Source organism: Saimiri boliviensis, chromosome 1 (assembly GCF_048565385.1).
Source record: "Saimiri boliviensis isolate mSaiBol1 chromosome 1, mSaiBol1.pri, whole genome shotgun sequence".
In the NCBI taxonomy this organism is placed as follows: domain Eukaryota; kingdom Metazoa; phylum Chordata; class Mammalia; order Primates; family Cebidae; genus Saimiri; species Saimiri boliviensis.
The window spans coordinates 251,355,267-251,376,107 of record NC_133449.1 but is presented as its reverse complement, the minus strand read 5'-3'; the positions used below and the strand labels follow the sequence as shown (position 1 = coordinate 251,376,107).

Genomic DNA, 20,841 nt, shown 5'->3' with positions numbered 1-20,841 from the left:
AATCCTGTCTCTAGAAAAAATACGAAAGTTAGCTGGGTGTGCTGGTACATGCCTGGAATCCCAGTTACTAGGGAGGCTGAGGTGGGAGGATCACCTGAGCCTGGGAGGCAGAGGCTGCAGTGAGCTTTGATCGTACCACAGCACTCCAGCCAGGACAATGGAGTGAGACGTTGTCTCAGAAAAACAAACAAATAAAAAAACAAAGAAAAAGAACAAATTAAATGTTGAAGATACAACACAGTTGAGAAACAACTTGCTGTTCTGTGCTTTTTTGAAAAGAATCAGAATTACACTGCAAACACAGTATGAGAGCAACTATCTTCACCTCATGCTTAGTGTCTTTGTATTCGCACACATTTGAATTTACGCTACATGTGGCCAATTCATAATCGTTAGGAAACGGCTTCAAAAGTTGGCTGGTTGACTGGACAAGGTGGCTTATGCCTATAATCCCAGCATTTTGGGAGGCAAAGTCAAGTGGATCACCTGAGGTCAGGGATTCAAGACCAGACTGGCTAACATGGTGAAACCCCTTCTCTGCTAAAAATACAAAAATTAGCTGGGTGTAGTAGAGCATGCCTGTAGTTCCAGCTACTTGGGAGGCTGAGGCAGGAGAATCACTTGAACCCAGGAGGCGGAGGTTGCAGTGAGCCATGGTTGTACCATTGCACTCCAGCTTGGGCGACAGAGTGAGACTCTGTTTTGTTTTTTTTTTTTTTTAAAGCAACAACAACAACAAAAAGAAAGTTGGCTGGACTTCATGTCCTCTTTCTTTCTTTCTCTCTGTTCCAGAGTTCATGAGCACACCCACAGGCTGGTTAAGTGGTTTAAAAAAATGGAAACATAAAAATCAGTTTGTTTTGCTTTTTGTCAACAGTTGTGTTAAAAGACGTGAGTGAAGGGAGAAAGAGTAGTGGATAATCCATTAAAACTCATGCCTCTCTACTTTCTGCTGGGTAATTACCATAAAGGAAAATTGCTGGGTCTTGATCCTCCTGCCCTTCCACCCTGAGAAACTGTCATCTGTGCTCCTGAGTTCGGCTGAGAATGGCCCTGACTGGGTAGGGGACTGGCTGGTGAAAGAATTGGCTTTCGGAATCTCCCATTCTCTTCCCACTTCCTACAGTCTCACAAGTCAGATCTTTCCCAAACAGACCTACTGATGAAGAAATGAGGCCAAATTAACATGAAGTATCATTATGAGAAAGAAATAGCCAGTGATACTAACACTTATGAGACTGGGGCAGCTTTGCCAGATATTTTAAGGCTTCTTTTTTGCCTAACCAATAAAGTTACTGCTTTGTAAGAACCAGTCCAGTTGGGTACAGTAGCTCATGCCTGTAATTCTAACACTTTGGGAGGCCAAGGTGGGAAGATTGCTTGAGTTCAGGAATTCAAGACAAGCTTGGGCAACATAGTGAAACCTCATCTCTACTAAAAATAAAAACAAAAATAAATTATCTGGGTGTGGTGGCACATGCCTGTAGTCCCAGCTACTTGGGAGGCTCAAGGGGGAGGATTGATTGAGCCCAGGAGTTTGAGTCTGCAGTGAGCTATAATCACTCCAGTGCACTCCAGCCTGGGGCAACAGAGGGAGACCTTGTCTCCAAAAACAAATGAACAAAACAAACGAACAACAAACAAAAAAAAAAGCAGTCCAGATTTTCTCATACTCTGAACTTGTAGAAACTACAAAAAGACTCTCTGGCTCTAAGCTTCAGGATCTTGGAGAGGTACAGTGTTAACAGCTCAGATTATCATTTCAATTTTTATTCAAGTGTGTTCATGTCTACAGCCTTCTTTTGAATCCTCTGAGACTGTGACTCTGAGACTCCTGTAACTTCGAATGGAAGAATGAAAGCAGAGAAACAATTTTGAGACTTAATACTAAGGCTGAGCACAGTAACTCATGCTTGTAATCCTAGCACTTTGGGAGGCTGAGACGGGCGAATCATTTGAGGTCAAGAGTTCAAGACCCGCCTGGCCAACATGACGAAACCCCATCTCTACTAAAAATGCAAACAATTAGCCAGGCATGTTGGTGCCCGCCTGTAGTCCCAGCTACTCTGGAGGTTTGAGGCATGAGAATCACTTGAACCTGGGAGGTGGAGGTTTTAGTGAGTCGAGATTGCGCCACTGCACTGCAGCCTGTGTGACAAAGTGAGACCCTGTCTCAAAAATAAAAAATAAAAATAAAAAAGAGCCAAACAGAGGCCATATAGCTTAAATAATGATTTTTTCATGTTTATGAAAATCTTTATCTCCTTTCCACTCCATGCGTTCTGTTTTTTTTTTTTTTTAAACTCAATGTTTATTTTCCATGAGTCTTACATGTTGTTTAAGAGCTCACACAAGAACAGCTTAAGACCATTCAGTGGTTGCTCCTACCCATTCAGTGGCCTGAGCAGTGGGAGCTGCAGACCAGTCTTCCGTGGCAGGCTGGGCACTTCAGTCTTCAGTAGGGAACTGCTGGATAGGCACAGAGGGCACCTGCACGCCGTCAGACCAGTTGGCAACCTCAGGCTGAGTGGCAGTGAACTCAGGAGCTGGAGCAGTCCATTCGCCCTGGAATTCCTCCTTGGTCACAGCCTTTTCAGCAGCAGCCTGCTCTTCTTTTTCAATCTCTTCAGGATCTCTGTAGAAGTAGAGATCAGGCATGACCTCCCATGGGTGTTCACAGGAAACGGTGCCACGCAAGCGCAAAACTTCCCGAGCCAGTATCCATCACATCAAACCCACTGAGTGAGCTCCCTTGTTGTTGCGTGGGATGGCAATGTCCACACAGCGCAGAGGAGAATGACATAGAGCAATGGTAGGTAGGTTAACATAAGACGCCCCCGTGAGAGGCTGGTGGTCAACCCTGGGGTCAGTAACCACAAGGAGCTGTGGCTCCCGGAAGGCTGCCTGGATCTGGTTGGTGAAGGTTCCAGGAGTAAAGCGGTCAGCAATTGGAGTGGCTCCCGTGGCAGCAGCAAACTTCAGCACAGCCTCTGGCCAGTATTCCTGAAGGCTAGAACACTGACATCAGCAGGGTTTTCAATGGCAACAATGGCACCCGCTGCCAGGAGAAGCTTCTCCCAGGTCCTCTGCAGATTTATGATGTAGATGCCATCACTTTTAGATATACTGCTCCATCTGGTAGTCAAGGTTGGTGCCACCTAAATGGGTTCCTGCTGCCAGGAACTTAAGTACATCTTACTCCTTCATTTGCAGGACATCAAGGGCTCTGAACATTGTGAAAGTTTCCCTTTAAGTTACGACAGGAATCTGGAGCAACACGCCATTTGGAGCCCTCGGCGGGTAGTGCAGAAAGCTCCACATGTTCTTTTTTCCGTAGAACCTACCACAGTGCAAGCAGGCAACAAATATTTGTTGGAAGAATGAATGCATGCATAAATTCACTATGATCAGGTATCGCTGGTCCAGAGCAAGATAAATGAAGGTCAAAGAATAGGTGCCAGAAGGAGATAATTTCCTCTTGACATTAGGACTAAATTCCTAAGAGGCCTTCCTGCTTATCTGAGTGATGTCTAAGTTCTTAGGCCATGTGATTTATACTAACCTTAGTTCTTACCAACAGTGATTGGTTATATAAACACCCAAGTAATTCAGACCCATATATATGTCTATTTCGGCACAAAAGATCTGTGCCTTGTTAATTCTGGAAGAGCTGGTGGAAGGAAAGACACTGTCATGTCCACTTCCTTCCTGACTTGGACTCCTTTCTAAGGGTTGGTGTTTATTTCTTAGTTACAACGGGGGTTGAACGGGGCACATGTATATTTCCTGAGTGTTTATAGGGCGCGAGGAGTGATGACCAGAGCAGGCATGAAGCCACAGACACTGCTGCCTTCATTAAGACCAGGCTACCTACCTAGAATAGAAAAACTGGCTAAACGGAGAGAAGCAGTGATCGTCCAAGCTCATGTTGAGCTCTGAGGGGAAATCCCACTTCTGGGTGCAGCTGAATCATGCATACGTATATTACAGCAGTCCCCAACCTTCCTGGCCCCAGGGACCGGTTTCGTGGAAGATAATTTTTCCATGGACGGGTAGCGAGTCAGGGGCGATGGTTTCAGGATGATTCAAGCACATTACATTTACCGTGCACTTTATTCTCTGGTTATTACATACTCACCATGGTGTAGAAGCAGTGGGAGCCCTGAGCTTGTTTTTCAACTAGACAGTCCCATCTCAGGGTGATGGGAAACAGTGATAGATATCGAGCATTAGATTCTCATAGGGAGTGCACAACCTAGATCCCTCGCACGCGCAGCTCACAGTAGTGTTTGGGCTCCAGTGAGAATCTAATGCCGCCACTGATCTGACGGGAGGCGGAGCTCAGGCCGTAATGCCAGTGATGGGGAGCAGCTGTAAATACAGACGAAGCTTCCCCCACTTGACTACCGCTTACCTCCGGCTGTGTGGCCCAGTTCCTAACAGGCCGTGGCTGGTACTGCTCTGTGGCCTGTGGTTTGGGGACCCCTGTCCTAGTAGATCTGTGAGCAATGTCTGAAGTGTTAGTCAAGGCAAATGGAGCTCATCCTTCCGAGGCTGAGGCCAGATATTGGCTTGCCCATTGCAGAGGATAATTCTCTGGGCTCTAAGACGTGGCTTTGCTTCCTCATAACCTGTTTTTTTATTAGTAGTGTCTAAGTAGTAAGTAAGTGTAATTGGCTTCTCTTAAAAGCCTTTTGGGCCAGGTGTGGTAGCTCACACCTGTAATCCCAGCACTTTGGGAGGCCGAGGTGGAAGGATCACCTGAGGTCGGGAGTTCGAGACCAGCCTGACCAACATGGTGAAAACCCATCTCTTTAAAAAGTAAATAATAAAAAAAAGCCTTTTGGAAGTACTTTTATGTCACATGAATAGAAGCAATGGAGATAATTTCCTTCTTTCATCTTCATTCGCTGTTCTGTCTTTGGCCCAGTTTCACTTTCAGCACAGCAGAGATGTTGCTCCTGGTCATCTCTATGTATCTGTGTTCACTTCTTGGATTCACTGTTCATGCAGGGTTATTTGCAGTCTCCTCCATCCTCCTCCCACCTTCTGTTCCCTGTCTTTCATGTCAGCCAGTCAGACTGTACCTCATCCTTTGAAGGGAACTGGGAGTCTTTCTTTTGCTCCCATTTTCCCCAGTGTGTAGACACTAGCAATGGCAAGGTGGTTTAGCATTCACCATTAATAAACATTTTACTAAGGGTTTAATCATCAACATGTTATTTCCTGTTTTTCTCACATCGATGTGAAAACTACCTTTGTCTCTCTAGTGACAATGTGCTGGTATGACACAGCTTTTGATAAAATTGATTAACTGACTTCTCAGAGTTGTCCTCTAGGGATGTCCTGGAACTCATTCAGTTGTCCAAAAAAAAAAAACAACCAACCAAACAAACAACAACAACAACAAAAAAAACCAGGGTTAGACTGAAACAGGGGTGACACTAGGAAGGCATTTGCTTTGAAAGACTGTAGTTTCAACTTTGCACAGTAGCAGTGTAGCCAATGAGGTTTATCTGAGGTGCGATCATTGCGAATTGAAAACTTTTCCCAATACCCTGCTGTGACGACTTGCAATATAGTCAGCATTGGCAATTTTTGGCAGTCTCTACAGAGACTGATTATAGGGAAAAAAAAAATGAAAAACAGAAAGAAAAAATAATTAAAAACAAAGAAAGACTATAATTTCTATTGAAACATACAGTTTGTTGATGGTCTTCATCCATTAGTATTTACATTTCTTTGCCAATGTCTAGAAAATATGTGATTCTAACAAAATTCTCTGATTTCAAAATATTATTTTTCCCTCAAAGACCATCAGAGAGTCTCACTACTACATGTGAGATGTGCTCTCATGTTTCTTTATTAATTTAAGTCCTGACTTGGGCATTATATTTTATGCTAAGGCAAAATGTGTTCCTTCTTAGTTACCCCATTTAAACCTACGGGGGATTCCAATAGGTTGTTTTCAAAAGATTACCTTTAAAATGCCAGGATGTGTATGCTTAGAGATATGCATTTGTAAATTTCAAAAAGTAGAGGCAAAAGTAAAATTAATGGTTATCATTGTCTTTCTGGAAGGCATTACAGACGGTCCTTCACTTACGATCATTCAACTTTTCAACTTTACGTTGATATGAAAACAATACACATTCAGTAGAAACTGTACTTCGTTTCTGAGTACCGATATAACCATTCTATTTTTCACTTTCAGTATAGTATTAATAAATTACATGAGATATTCAGCACTTTGCTATAACGTAGGCTTTGTGTGAGATAATTTTGTTCAGCTGTAGGCTATTATGAGTGTTCTGAGCACATTAAAGTTAGGCCAGGATAAGCTATGATGGTTGGTAGGTAAAGTGTGTTAAATGTATTTTGGACCATGCGTGGTGGCTCATGCTTGTAATCCCATCACTTTGGGAGGCCGAGGAAGGAGGACTGCTTGAGCCTAGGAGTTTAAGACCAGCCTAGGCCGAGCGTGGTGGCTCACGCCTATAATCCCAGCACTTTGGGAGGCCGAGGCAGGTGGATCACTAGGTCAAGAGATCAAGACCATCTTGGTCAACAAGGTGAAACCCTGTCTCTACTAAAAATACAAAAATTATCCAGGCATGGTGGTGCATGCCTGCAGTCCCAGCTACTTGGGAGGCTGAGGCAGGAAAATTGCTAGAACCCAGGAGGCGGAGGTTGTAGTGAGCCAAGATTGTGCCATTGCACTCCAGTCTGGGTAACAACAGCCAAACTCTGTCTCAAAAAAAAAAAAAAAAAAAAAAGACCAGCCTGGGGAACATGGTGAAACCTCATCTCTACTAAAAATATTAAAAAGTAGCCAGATGTAGTGGTACACACCTGTAGTGCCAGCTACCTACTTGGGAGGCTGATGTTGGGGAATCACTTGAGCCTGGGAAGTTGCTGTAATGAGTCATGATCACACAACTGCACTCTAGCCTGGGTGACAGAGTGAGACCTGTCCCAAAAAATAAAATTAAAAAATTTTTTAAAAAATTGACAACAATATTTTCAGCTTACAATGGATTCATTGGGACATAACTCCATCACAAGTTGAGGAGCATGTTCATATTTCCCACCATGGTGGAGTTTTCTGAAATGAGATTGAGTGCCAAGTTCTGCTCTGGTAGAGCTGAAAAGGATAATAAGCTGGAGCCACAGCAATCTATTTATATTGGCTTGATTGCAGGAAGATGAGAACATGGAATTCAGTGTTTACTGGAAGAAATAACACCTATGTTCAACCAGGTGATTACCAAAGGGAACCAAGAAAAATGAAAAAAAAAAAAAAAAAAAAAAAAAAAGAAAAGAAAATTAACAACCCTAACTTCCAACAACTCTACCTGGTTTAGCACAAAGTACTGAATTGGTGGGCACTTTCCACAAATTGCCTGTATAGATGTACTGGCTCGATGAATAAATTCAGAAAGAAGGCTTTGCCCGGGGTATACCACACTATGAAATTTGAATGATTTTTCTGGAGCAGGAAAATGATGGTTTGGGGATTATATATGCAGACTATGGGACTAGAGAGACCTCACTTTTTTTTTTTTTGAGATGAAATTTTGATCTATCACCCAGGCTCGAGTGCAATGGTATGATCTTGGCTCACTGCAACCTCTAGAGTAGCTGTGATTGCAGGCGTGCCTCAGCCTCCTGAGTAGCTGTGATTACAGGCATGCCTCAGCCTCCTGAGTAGCTGGGATTACAGGCATGTGCCACCATACCCTGCTAATTTTTGTATTTTTAGTAGAGGTGAGTTTTCGCCATGTTGGCCAGCCTGGTCTTGAACACCTGACCTCAGGTGATCCTCCCATCTTGGCCTCCCACAGTGCTGGGATTACAGGTGTGAGCCACCTTGCCCAGCTACAAGATCTCGCTTCTAATCACTATTCTGCCACTTATATAGCTGTGTGATTTGGGGCAAATTGCTTAATTTCTCTCTCTGCCTTGGATTACTTGCCTGTATTGGGGAGTAACAGGGTCTATCTTATAAGTTACTGTAATGATCCAAATGAAATAATGTATGTAAAGTTACGATTTTTATGTATGTAAATAAGTCATGTATATTTAGCAATGCAGGCTATTATAAGGTAAAAGAAAAGGATAATGTAAGGTAAAATAAGAGCATTTTAGAAGAAAAAGTTCTGGCTAGGTGTGGTGGCTCATGCCTGTAATCCTAGAACTTTGGGAGGCCAAGGTGGGTGGATCACCTGAGGTCAGGAGTTCAAGACCAGCTTGGTCATCATGGAGAAACCCCATCTTATCTGTTTTATTTAAAAAAAGGAAAAAAAAAAAAAGTTATTTGAAATTTTTGAAAGTGAGGCACTCATTGGTAAATACTTAGCATCTGATTTGATCAGTAAAATATTGGCCAAGGATGGATCTACCCTAAATAAGCAACTTTACCTGGTGTCAAAGGACAGCTACTTTATTTACAGAGATGGTAGAGAGCAACATATTTGCTCATGGCTAACAAATTCCTAAATCAAACTAGATGGAAAGGCCCAACATTAGAAGATTCTGGCTGGGCGTGGTGGCTCACGCCTGTAATCCCAGCTCTTTGGGAGACTGAGGCAGGCGGATCACAAGGTCGAGAGATCGAGACTACTCCAGCCAACATGGTGAAACCTCATCTCCACTAAAAATACAAAAATTAGCTGGGCGTGGTGGCGCACGCCTGTAATCACATCTACTCAGGAGGCTGAGGCAGGACAATCGCTTGCATCCAGGAGACGGAGGTTGCAGTGAGCCACGATTGCACCATTGTACTCCAGCCTGGTGACAGAGTGAGACTCCGAAGATTCTGTGTGCACATGGGTGTATAAGTAAGTGCAGATGTTAGTGATGGTGGCTTTTCCATAGCTGTATAATTTTTCCCTTAAATTATTTTGACCTCTTAGTTATCCATCTAGTGGAGAGGTGTCTTTATTATTTTTATTTTTTATTTTTTTGAGACACAGCCTGCTTTTTTGCCCAGGCTAGAGTGCAGTGGTGTGATCTCAGTTCACTGCAACCTCCGCCTCCCAAGTACAAACGATCCTCCTGCCTCAGCCTCCCAAGTAGTTGGGACTATAGGCACCTGCCACCACGCCCTGTTAACTTATGTATTTTTAGTAGAAATGAAAGAGAATTTCACCATGTTGGCCAGGCTGGTCTCAAATTCCTGACCTAAATGATCCACCCACCTCAGCCTCCCAAAGTGCTGGGATTACAGGCATGAGTCACTGAGCCCGGCCTAGAGAGGTGTCTTTAAATGGTCACTCTAGTCCTGAGCTTTGGATAGTATGGTAGTCTGGGATAATTTTTACTTTTTTTTTCTTTCAATCACAGTTGAGTCTCGGATAATTTTTAAAGATTCCAATTCTCCTCTTTCCAGACACCTGGAAAGAATATGCTTCTCTACTTCTATAAAGCTAGGCATGCCCACATAATTTGACTTGGCAAATGAAATGTGAGAGTAAATAATGAGACTCACCTCTCATTTCCTCTGTGTTGGTCACCGAAGAAGAACATACTGAGATGGAATCTACATTAGCCAACTCTGCTGGCTGGTGTGAGACATGTATTGTGAATAAGAAACAAATTGTCAGCCAGTGAGATCTGGGGGTTGTTTGTTGTTAAAGTAGAAGCTAGACTACCCTGACTGATGCAGGCCATGGAGGGCCAGGTATCTACTTGTGGATGGACACGGGTTCAGAAGTAGCCTGTGACACAGCTGCACTTTACAGGTTGATGCTTAAAGAACTACTCTTCAGGCCGGGTGCGGTGGCTCAAGCCTGTAATCCCAGAACTTTGGGAGGCCGAGGTGGGTGGATCACGAGGTCAAGAGATCGAGACCATCCTGGTCATCATGGTGAAACCCCGTCTCTACTAAAAATACAAAAAATTAGCTGGGCATGGTGGCACGTGCCTGTAATCCCAGCTACTCAGGAGGCTGAGGCAGGAGAATTGCCTGAACCCAGGAGGCGGAGGTTGCGGTGAGCCGAGATTGCGCCATTGCACTCCAGCCTGGGTAACGAGAGCGAAACTCTGTCTCAAAAAAATAAATAAAAATAAATAAAAATAAATAAAAAAGAACTACTCTTCAAAGATGAGAACAGCCCACAAACAAAACAAAACAACACAAAAGGAAAATTCTTCAGAAGCTACGTCCTGAGAGCCCTTCTGTTGCTAACAGGACTTTCTCTCCCTCTAGCTACTGCCTGGCATGGGAGGTTGATCCATTCACTTTCTCCTTTACCATCTCTGATTCATACAACTATAATTGTTGAAAAGACATTGTGGACTAATGACATCTTTTATGATTGCTTTCTACATCCCTCTTCCTTGCCAACTCCCTCTCTGCCTCTCTACTTCCTTCCTTCCTGAAAAAAATGAAATGATAGAGTATGCCTACTTTGTGCCAGGCATTGTGTAAATTTCTGGAAGTGCAAAGCCAGAGGATTGCAATTTGGCCCCAGGTGAGCTTCCATCTAGTTAATGGTATAGTCTAACCTCTTTAAACAAATACTACTGATATAAAGTGGTGACTGTTATACAGGTACTTATTTACAAAATAACATCTAGGCTCCCAAATAACATGGAGTGGCAGTCATCTTATGCGGCTAAGCCTTGAACTTTATACAGACCTCTAGCCCAAATCAATCCAAACAACACATAATTATCTTAGTAAGATCTGCAGTTAGTAGGAGTCTTTCAAAACTTTACTAAGTCTTAAGTTTGTGAAAGTCTTCAGTAAGCAAGAGACCATTATTTTGAAACAGAAAAATAGTTAAATACGTAGAGTATTTGAGGAATGTGTGAGAACGGCCTATTCACCTCGGTTGGGCCAGTATGTAGATCTTTCCAACTCACATGGCTGTCTCCCTGTTGGCACAATCAATCATGTCTGAAAATGACGTATATGGAAAAATCAAATAACGAAGAGAGATAAACATTGTCAAGTGACTTGGGCTGTAGCCAGGAACTGACAATCTTAAAAAAATATTTTGCCGAAGGTTTTACAGTTAAAAGCTGTAAACTGTGACTGATCATGGGAATTTATTTTTAAGTATGTTTCATTAGTTCAAGGTACAGTGACAATAAATGTGAAGAACGTGCCTGGGATGTGATTTTTTTTTTTTTTCTTTTTTGCTTTTATTCAGCAAAGCATACATTTTTTCCCCAAAACATAAAATCATTCAGAAAAAAAAAAAAAAATCAAGCAAAGAACAATAACAAAAAACAGCACACATGCCACAAATAAAACCAAACATAGCTGTTTCTCTACTGATAACCTATGTTGTCTTTTAATTTTGGCATGTCGAAGTCACAGAAACTCACAGACTTATATGCACACCCAAAGATTCTAAGTGCTTACTTAGGAAGTATCTTTATTCGAAATAAATAATTATTTCAAGTTATAAAACTGATGGCTTATAGAATGCAGCTTACTAAATTGGTCTTTGTTCTTACAAACTAGAGTAATCTTGTCCTTTGAGAGTTGAAAATACATATTCATGTGCATTTCTGCAGTGAGCAGCCCACAGTTAATTTTCATCATTGGTGGGGTTGGTAGAATGTTCACTCTCTTCTGCTGCTGTGCTGTGTCTTCGTTGACTTGGAATAGCAGGAAGCACTCGGTTTGTCCGCAGAGGTTCTCCAGATAGAACTGGGGAGAAATAGAATGAGAGACTTTCAAGATTTGCTTCTCTCACAGGAAAGCGGCAGGAGAATTGTGTTGTGCTTTAGGAGTGGAGGCATTTCTTAGAAGTGTCCTGGTGCGAGCTAGACTGCAGAGGGAAGCTGTGTATGCATATCTTGTATCTACATCTGTTCAGACTTGCCGCATGAAGTCTGGGATTTCAAATATGCACACGTACAAGACTGTACTAAGACTGATAACAGGACTGTACTAAGTTTGATCAAACATGACGGGGCTGTGCATGCCTGGAAGAGCTCTTCCTTGGGGCTGGAGTAGCTGTGGTTGTTCAGCAACTGCTCACAAGGTTCTAAAGAAGCCCCAAGACATTTGTACTGTGCTTTTAGGCAAACCTCAAAAGGCTCTTAGGTTTCTTGTAGGAAAAGCGCTGTGTGCCCTTCCTTTTTTTTTTTTTTTTTTTTTTGTAGAGCTAAGTTGATCAAGGAGCTTTATCTTTGCTTCTCTCCTGAAACTTAACTATGAAAAGCAAAGCTCCTGGAATCTGCCAAAGAAAACCTCTCTTTGGCTTCTCCAAGCCACATCAGGATTCAAGACTGAGTGACTCTTTCCTTAACTAGAAGTTTTTGTGGCTTAAAGACAGATTTGAGCTTGAATTTCACTCAATGTTAGAATTAACACCATCCAAAATGCTCACTTTACACAAATCTGTAAAGGGCAGAGGAACTGATCTGTCAAGGAAGAGGTCTTGGCTTCCACCACTAACTCTCTGTGTGACCTTGGACATACCCTTCTACCTTTACTTTTCTTATCTGCCAAAAGATAGACTTGTACTTAGGCCCTACAGTTCATTGTTTTTACCTTAAGAGTTTTAGAGCTCTTGGTTTGTCTCCTTCAACTGCTAGCCTGGGGGAGAAAGACACACTGGATATATACTCTGTGCAAACAGTGTGCCGAGTGTTTTACCTACGTTATCTCACTTAGCACTCCCATAAATCTTATTAGGATGGCACTATTGTTATAGACAGTGAGGAAACTAAAGTACAGAAAGGTCGAGAAACTTGTCTGAAATAGGACAGCTCCTAAATCATTTAACCTGCACGTAAGACGATGTGGAGGGGCTGTGTGTGTGTGTGTGTGTGTGTGTGTGTGTGTGTGTTTGTGTGTGTGTGTGTGTAAATGAGGTGGGGTGCAATTGGAAGAAAAAAAGAAAAGAAATTAGAATCCAGTAAGTATTGTTTATTTCATGAGGCAGTAAACTCAGTGTCCAGTAGTTTTGTTCCTGGCTCTATAACGGGAATAATAAAACTTGCTTCAGTTTTATTATTATTATGCTTCAGAGTATAGATATGAGAATATTCAAACTCAGAATCTCTGGGTGGGGGACCCAGGAATCTACTTCACAACAAACACCCCAGGTAATACTTAGGCACACTCAAGTTTGAAGATCACTGGCCCAACAGAGTATCTTAATATTTTATATTAGGAGAGTTTTTTTTTTTGTATGAAATATTACAAAATAAATCAATAATACCAAAAGTAATCCTGATGAACAGAATTTTTTTTTCTGCTTAAGAATGCCTGGACTGTGAGTACAGAGATGATGTACATTTCTATCTGTCCAGTATAGTAAGGAAACCGACGTCAGGAGGCCAGTCTTAAGAGATAACTTTTAAAACACCGTCTTAAAGACATTAAATAATACCTATCAAAATAAATGGTTATTGTTTCAATAGTTAAAACACAAAAATTCCTGAAGGGAGGGAGTATTCTTTTTTTTTTTTTTAAATAAGCATTTAAAAAAAGCTTTAAAGATGATCTCTGTTTTCCTGTAATTTATAAGTGTTGGCACTTGGTGTTCCCTTGAAAAATGAAAGTAGGGCCAGGCGTGGTGGCTCATGCCTGTAATTCCAGCACTCTGGGAGGCTGAGGCGGGCAGATCACTTGAGGTCAGGAGCTTGAAACCAGCCTGGCCACCATCGTAAAACTCTGTCTCTGCTAAAAATATATATAAAAATTAGCCGGTCGTGGTGGCGGGTGCCTGTAATTCCAGCTACTTGGGAGGCTGAGGCAGGAGAATTGCTTGAACCCGGGAGGTAGAGGTTGCAGTGAGCCAAGATTGTGCCATTGCACTCTAGCCTGAGCAACAGAGCACGACTCCGTCTCCAAAAAACAAACAAACGAAACCAGAAAAATGAAAGTAAACTGAAATAACATTTAGTTGCGTCTGGATGTTTCAACATTTCCAAAGGAAGCTGAGGAAGGTTCATAATACTTACATTTTTGATCTGGTAGGGGAGCTAGGTTGTTCCGAGTGAAAGGAAGGTCTCTGATTTTGTGTCTGTTTGGGGAAAGATGCTGAAAATTTTGTCCTGAAGATAAACATATTTGCATCAATCACTTGAATCTCAACCAAGTGCAAATTACAAAATGCAATGGATAAGAGAATCATCAAAGTTCTTACCGATCACTAAGGTGGTAACAATAACAATGAAAACAATAATGGCTACACTTTATTGCATTTCAGTTATATATATACCAGTTGCTGTTTAAATGATAGAAGAAGGTACTAGAAATCATTTCTTGCATGAATTAGTTTAAATAAAATTTTATAAAGAGGTACAGTTGGTTACTCACCCCACAAAAGTTAAAGCAAAAAAAAAAAAAAGAAAATAATACAGATATGGCATATTTTATCATATGTTTATCAAATCTTTGATGAAATGAGGTGTCGGTAGACTATTTTCTTTTTCTTTTTCTTTCTTTTTTTTTTTTTTTGAGACAGAGTCTTGCACTATTGTCCAGGCTGGAGCGCAATGGAATTATTTTGGCTCACTGCAACTTCTGCCTCCTGGATTCAAGCAATTCTCTCACCTCAGCGTCCCAAGTAGCTGGGATTACAGTCACCTGCCATCATGCCTGGCTAATTTTTTTTATTTTGTATTTTTAGTAGAGATGGAGTGTTTCTCAATCCTGGCTGCACACGGGAATTATCTAAGAAGTCAGAAAAAATACTGCTGTCCTAGCCACATCCTAGATTATTAGATCAGAATGTTTGGAGGTGGGGTGTGGTGTCAGATGTTTATCAGCTCCCAGCTGATTCAAATGTGCAGCCAAGATTGAGAATCATTGACCTGGAAGACGAAACCGGGTGGAAGGAAGCACTTGGGAAATCTATTCTCTAACTTGGACAGAAAGCAATGATATGTTCGTGGATCATGTGAGCCAGCTCTTGAGAGCTGATGGTTACATTTTCAGAAATTTTGTGAACTGTTTGACATCATACTAGTGTCTTGAAATCAGCCATGGTGGATGTATTTACACCGTGAAAAATCGGCAAGCACAAATTTTTCTCCTGGAAAGCCAGCTGTTAAACATTCATCAATGTACTACTGACTTTAAGAGATGGATGTGACCAGACGCGGTGGCTCATGCCTGTAATCCCAGCACTTTGGGAGGCTGAGGTGGGTGGATCACAAGGTCAAGAGATTGAGACCATCTTGGCCAACATGGTGAAACCCTGTCTCTAGTAAAATACAAAAAATTAGCTGGGCGTGGTGGCAAGCGCCTGTAGTCCCAGCTACTCAGGAGGTTGAGGAAGGGGAATCACTTGAACCTGGGAGGTGAAGGTTACAGTGAGCCAAGATCGTGCCACTGCACTCCAGCCTGGTGACAGAGCAAGACTCCTTCTCAAAAAAAAATTAAATAAATAAATAAATAAATAAATAAATAAGTAAAATTCGGCTGGGCGTGATGGCTCATGCCTGTAATCCCAGCACTTTGGGAGGCCAAGGTGGGCGGATCACCAGGTCAGGAGATCAAGACCATCCTGGCTAACATGGTAAAATCCCTTCTCTAAAAAAAGAGAGAGAGAAAAAAAATGGCCAGGCTTGGTGACTCACGTCTGTAATCCAAGCACTTTGGAGGCCAAGACGGGTGGATCACCTGAGGTCGTGAGTTCAAGACCAGCCTGACCAACATGGTGAAACCCTGTCTTAAATAAATAAATGAATAAATAAATAAATAAAAAGAAAAAAGAGATGGATGTTCGATACCCCAAAAAAGAAGGGAAGACACACAAATGTGATTTGAATCCATTTGAAAACTGACCAGATGGTGTCATGAATAGGAGCTTGGTTGGGCCTCTGGGGTCAAACAGGATTAGGCTTGATTCCCGGCTTCCCCACTTTTTAGTTGTATGACCTTGGACAAGTAATATAACCTCTCAACACCTCAATTTTTTCATACACAAAATGGTGAAAATAATTTTATGTCTTTTCCACTTGTCATGAGAATTAAATTGGAGAACGAGAGTAAAGCATTTAGCTTATGAAGTACCCAATAGACCTTACCAAGAAAAGATTATTTTATCTTTTGCCTATCAGTCTAGTAAGAAAGAACCAGAATTGCTATAGCAATGCTTCTGGAGTTTAAGGGTCTTGTGTTTGTGCAAAATAGCATAAGAAAAAAAGAAAAAAAACCAAAAGCATTAGACAAGATCCACCTTCCATCTGCTTAAGTGAATCTCATGGTGGCTGGTCTGTGCAGAAGCAGCCACCTCAGCAATGTTAGTGGATGAAGACTGAACAGAATCGACAGTCTCCCTGGGGGATAGTTTGTTATTATATTTTATCCTTTTAAACACTAAATGTCAAATAACTTTAGGAGCCATTATTTACAGAAAAAACATTCCTGTGTAGAATTACATTAAAATTTATATTAGCAAATAGCTTAACTATCCATGAACACTTGAGCAGAAATTTGTAAAACCAATAATGAGATAATGATGATTATGAGTTATGTTTATGGAGTACTAACTTTTGTCAGGAATAGGGCTAAATGGTATAGTCATGATCTTATTTAATTCTGACTATCACTTTTTCTTGTGAGATAGATTCTATTATCCTCATTTTACAAATGAGGACCCTGTGACTTGGAGGGGTTCTAAAAGTGCTCAAGCCACATGCCAGGAAGGGACAGAGCCTAGTCTTCAACCCTACAGGGCTGACCCTATAACTTGTATTCTTTTGCCTCCCCTAAGCAGAAGGGAGAATTGGGCAGAGAAGGGCTGCAGCAGTGACTCAGAGATTCTGTGTCGGCAGTTTGATCAGTTTTCAGAAATAGGATGGAGCCGTGCATAGCCCAAAGCCATCTCTCGTGTTGCAGGCAACTCCAGGGAGTGTCCAGCTTTGGGGACAGGGTCAAGGACCACTGTCCCAGGAAAAAAGGACAGGAAATGTTTTCACAGTGACATGATGAAACCAGAGGTGACTGCAGGATTAATCATAACAATGATAATAATAATAAATAGATAATTCAGCAGTCATCCATTAAACACCCATTATATTCCAGACCCTAGAGTACAAAGAGGAGAGAAGGCAAGGTGTTCGGAAGGGGATTGCAATTGATGCAGGAGGAGAGACAAGTAACATGTGGGTTTGAATCTCCATGAGTAGTGCTGTGATAGTGTTTGTGAGGGCATTGCAGCAGAAGGAACGGTCCAGAGAAGTTGAGGTTTTCTTGTATCCCGTAGACCTTGTTCCAATATCCCCTCTGCCACTTCCTAGCTAGCTCTATGACATCGGGCTGATGAGCTAACCTCTCTGCCCTGATTTCTTCAATTATAAAATGAGGATAAAATTTCTTTTGCAATGCTGTGGAAAGTGAAGAAGTGTGCAGGTCAGCAAGTTGGAGCTTTCTTTTTCTTTTTTTTTTTTTTAGGAGACAGAGTTTCGTTCTGTTGCCTAGGCTGGAGTGCAGTGTCTCGATCTTGGCTCACTGCAGTCTCCACCTCCCAGGTTCCAGCAATTCTCCTGCCTCAGCCTCCTGAGCAGCTGGGACTGCAGGCATGCACCACCATGCCAGGCTAATTTTTGTATTTTTAGTAGAGATGGGGTTTTACCATGTTGGCCAGGCTGGTTTCAAACTCCTGACCTTAGGTGATCCACCTGTCTTGGCCTCCCAAAGTGTTGGGATTACAGGTCTGAGCCACCGTGCCTGGCCAGGTGGAGCTATTCTTATTAGAGTCCTAAGAAAGAGCCATATCTCCTATAGAGATCAGGGTTACCATCACATATTATAGAAGGTGAGTTTTGAGCTGGTTCTTTTTTTTTTTTTTTTTTTTTTTTTTTTAAAGACAGGGTTTTAAAACAGGATTTTCACCCTGTTGGCCAGGCTGGTCTTGAACTCCTGACCTCAGGTGGTCCGCCCGCCTCGGCATCCCAAAGTGCTGAGATTACAAGTATGAGCCAGCACGCCCGGCCTGAGCTGGTTCTTAAAAGATTGTGGGAATCTGTGGAGCACACAGCGGATAGAACCCAAAATGATAAGGACCAATATGTCATAGAATGAAAAGGTATGAAATTGTCAAGAAACAGACTTATTTAAGGAACTGTTGAAGAGGCAGGCATAGGGATTTGAGATGGGCGGTGCAGAAGCTGAAAATGGGAAGTGAGGCCTGACCATGCCCTGAGGGCTTTGCTTGCCCAGTTTAGAATCCTGGCCTTTGTCCTGGAGAGATTCGAAACCTCTGATGGCTTTAGACATGGAGGGGGGATGGGTCACAGGATCAGACTAACCACCCAGAATACTGCATTGTTGCTGAGATAGTCTAAAAAATTCTAGAGAAGGAAGCTGTCTTTTGAGGGAGAAAAAAAGTGCACACTTTTTTTTCTTTTCTTGTGATGACTTATAAATAACCAGGCTAGCAGACAACACCACGGAGCTTTCTGTTCCATTTTCTCAAAAAGCTGCCTGCAGTGAATTAAGCTGATGTGCTCCAAATTCCAACTCTCTAGGATAAGTGCTTCATCCCCCATCTGGCTGCAACCAGCTCCTGACAGGTCTCAATAAATGTTAAGCAATAATCATTACAGCTAAATGTTCAGGGCTGCTGATGTAAGCATTAGATAGCGGCTGCCGGGAATTTTAACAGCAGCACTGCTAACCCATATTATTTCTACCAAATCCAGGGCAGGAAAGGAGGAAATCCAAAGATAAAGGGACGATCCAAGTTCAAGTCAGTGGGATAGCGGGATGATTTATCCAATTGCTTTGCCACATGGAACTTTCACATGAAATACTGAGAGCTCAACATAGAAATCTAAGTTTCAACTCTCCTAGACTAACAAAGACGACAACAAAATCCACTTTAGTGTAGTGTAAAAGCCTCAATGATCTCAAAACAACTATTGTTAAAAGTGTTAACAGGCCGGGCGCGGTGGCTCAAGCCTGTAATCCCAGCACTTTGGGAGGCCGAGGCAGGTGGATCACGAGGTCAAGAGATCGAGACCATCCTGGTCAACATGGTGAAACTCCGTCTCTACTAAAAATACAAAAAAATTAGCTGGGCATGGTGGCACACGCCTGTAATCCCAGCTACTCAGGAGGCTGAGGCAGGAGAATTGCCTTAACCCAGGAGACAGAGGTTGCGGTGAGCCGAGGATCGCGCCATTGCACTCCAGCCTGGGTAACAAGAGTGAAACTCTGTCTCAAAAAAAAAAAAAAAAAAAAAAAGTGTTAACAAAAAAGGCTGGGCACAGTGGCTTACACCTGTAATACCAGCTTTTTGGGAGGCTGAGGTGGGCAGATCACTAGGTCAAGAGTTCGATACCAGCCTGGCCACAATGGTGAAACCCCAACGCTACCAAAAATACAAAAAAAAAAAAAAAAAAAAAAAAATTAGCCAGGTATGGTGGCAGTGCCTGTAATCCCAGCTACTCGGGAGGCTGAGACAGGAGAATTGCTGAACCCAGAAGAGAGAAGTTGCAGTGAGCCGACATCAGGCCACTGCACTCCTGCCTGAGCAATAGAGTAAGGCTCCGTCTAGGAAAAAAAAAAAGTTCACAAAAATAAAATTCATAAGGTTAGGAAAGTTTTTAATATTGGTGAAGGCAATGTCATTTATTAAAAATTACATTGCAGAGAACTGGTAAGCATATCAACAATCTGGACTTTAAGAATTAAAGAGCGAAACACAATGCCATGGTGATACCTTCCTATTTAGACCCGGGTTCAAGTTCTGAATATATGACTAATAGCTATAAGACTTGGAGCAGGGCCTGGCGCAGTGGCTCATGCCTGTAATCCCAGCACTTTGGGAGGCCGAGGCGGGTGGATCACGAGGTCAGGAGATCGAGACCATCCTGGTCAACATGGTGAAACCCCGTCTCTACTAAAAATACAAAAAATTAGCTGGACATTGTGGCACGTGCCTGTGATCCCAGCTACCCAAGAGGCTGAGGCAGGAGAATTGCCTGAACCCAGGAGGCGGAGGTTGCGGTGAGCCGAGATCATCGCGCCATTACACTCCAGCCTGGGTAAAAAGAGTGAAACTTCGTCTCAAAAAAAAAAAAAAAAAAGACTTGGAGCAGCCAGGCGCGGTGGAGCATGCCTGCAGTACCAGCTACTCGGGAGGCTGAGGTGGGAGGATCGCTTGTGCCCAGGAGTTCTGGGCTGTAGTGCGCTATGCCGATCGGTGCTCGCACTAAGTTCGGGATCAACATGGTGACCTCCCAGGAGCAGGGGATCACCAGGTTGCCTAAGGAGGGGTGAACCGGCCCAGGTCAGAAACAGAGCAGGTCAAAACTCCCATGCTGATCAGTGGGATCGCGCCTGTGAATAGCCACTGCACTCCAGCCTGGGCAACCTAGCGAGACCCTGTCTCTTAAAAAAAAAAAAAAAGAAAAAAACGAAACAAAACAAACAAACAAAAAAAGACTTGGAGCAAATCATTTAGTTTTTCTAGCCATGTAAATGGCTCTCCACGAAACAAAATGGTCCCAGCTCCTGTACCCACGGTGTAAGGAAACTGTGGCCCAGGAATATGACATTTCTACTTTATCAGTTGGGGTTTATCCAAGAAAATAGAGATCTCTCTAGGTCTTTCAAACAGAGGGAATTTCATAGAGAAATATTGGCGATGGGGAAACTGAGAAGCCAAATAGAGGATAGGGTGAAAGGAGAGTCCAGAGATCACCTATTTAGAAAGATGCAGCCTCTACTAGGCTGGAGGGATGATGGGAGGAGCTGAAGTCACCAAGGTCCAGGAGCTGGTGGGAGCCAGCCGGGAGGAAATGCAGCCTCCCGTAGATGCCAAAGGAGACAGGAACACAGCGGAACTACTGGTTTCCCTCTTTCTCCTGCTCTACTACCCGGAAGCCAGTTGGCGAGGGAGGCTGAGAAGGGTA

General features: G+C 42.7%; 1 protein-coding gene, 1 non-coding gene and 1 pseudogene across 3 annotated transcripts in view; 1 reads left to right on the top strand and 2 right to left on the bottom strand.

The window, feature by feature from the left end:
* Positions 1-2,353: 2,353 nt before the first annotated feature.
* Positions 2,354-3,234, bottom strand: LOC101029015 (small ribosomal subunit protein uS2-like; annotated as a pseudogene).
* Positions 3,235-5,479: 2,245 nt separating this feature from the next.
* Positions 5,480-5,617, top strand: LOC120365422 (U4 spliceosomal RNA). The gene has a single exon (XR_005580368.2). It is a non-coding gene; the product is annotated as a U4 spliceosomal RNA (small nuclear RNA).
* A 5,419-nt stretch (positions 5,618-11,036) lies between these two features.
* ANKRD55 (ankyrin repeat domain 55) overlaps positions 11,037-20,841 on the bottom strand; it is a 136,933-nt gene continuing 127,128 nt past the window's right edge. The window contains exons 10-11 of one of the 2 annotated variants that reach the window (XM_074385801.1): positions 13,933-14,025; positions 11,037-11,665 (exon numbers count right to left, since the gene is read on the bottom strand). In XM_074385801.1, coding sequence (XP_074241902.1) covers positions 11,544-11,665; positions 13,933-14,025 — 215 coding nt within the window. In that variant the 3' untranslated portion in view covers positions 11,037-11,543. The remainder of the gene's footprint in view (positions 11,666-13,932; positions 14,026-20,841) is intronic. The other variant, XM_074385792.1, reaches the window with a different exon arrangement.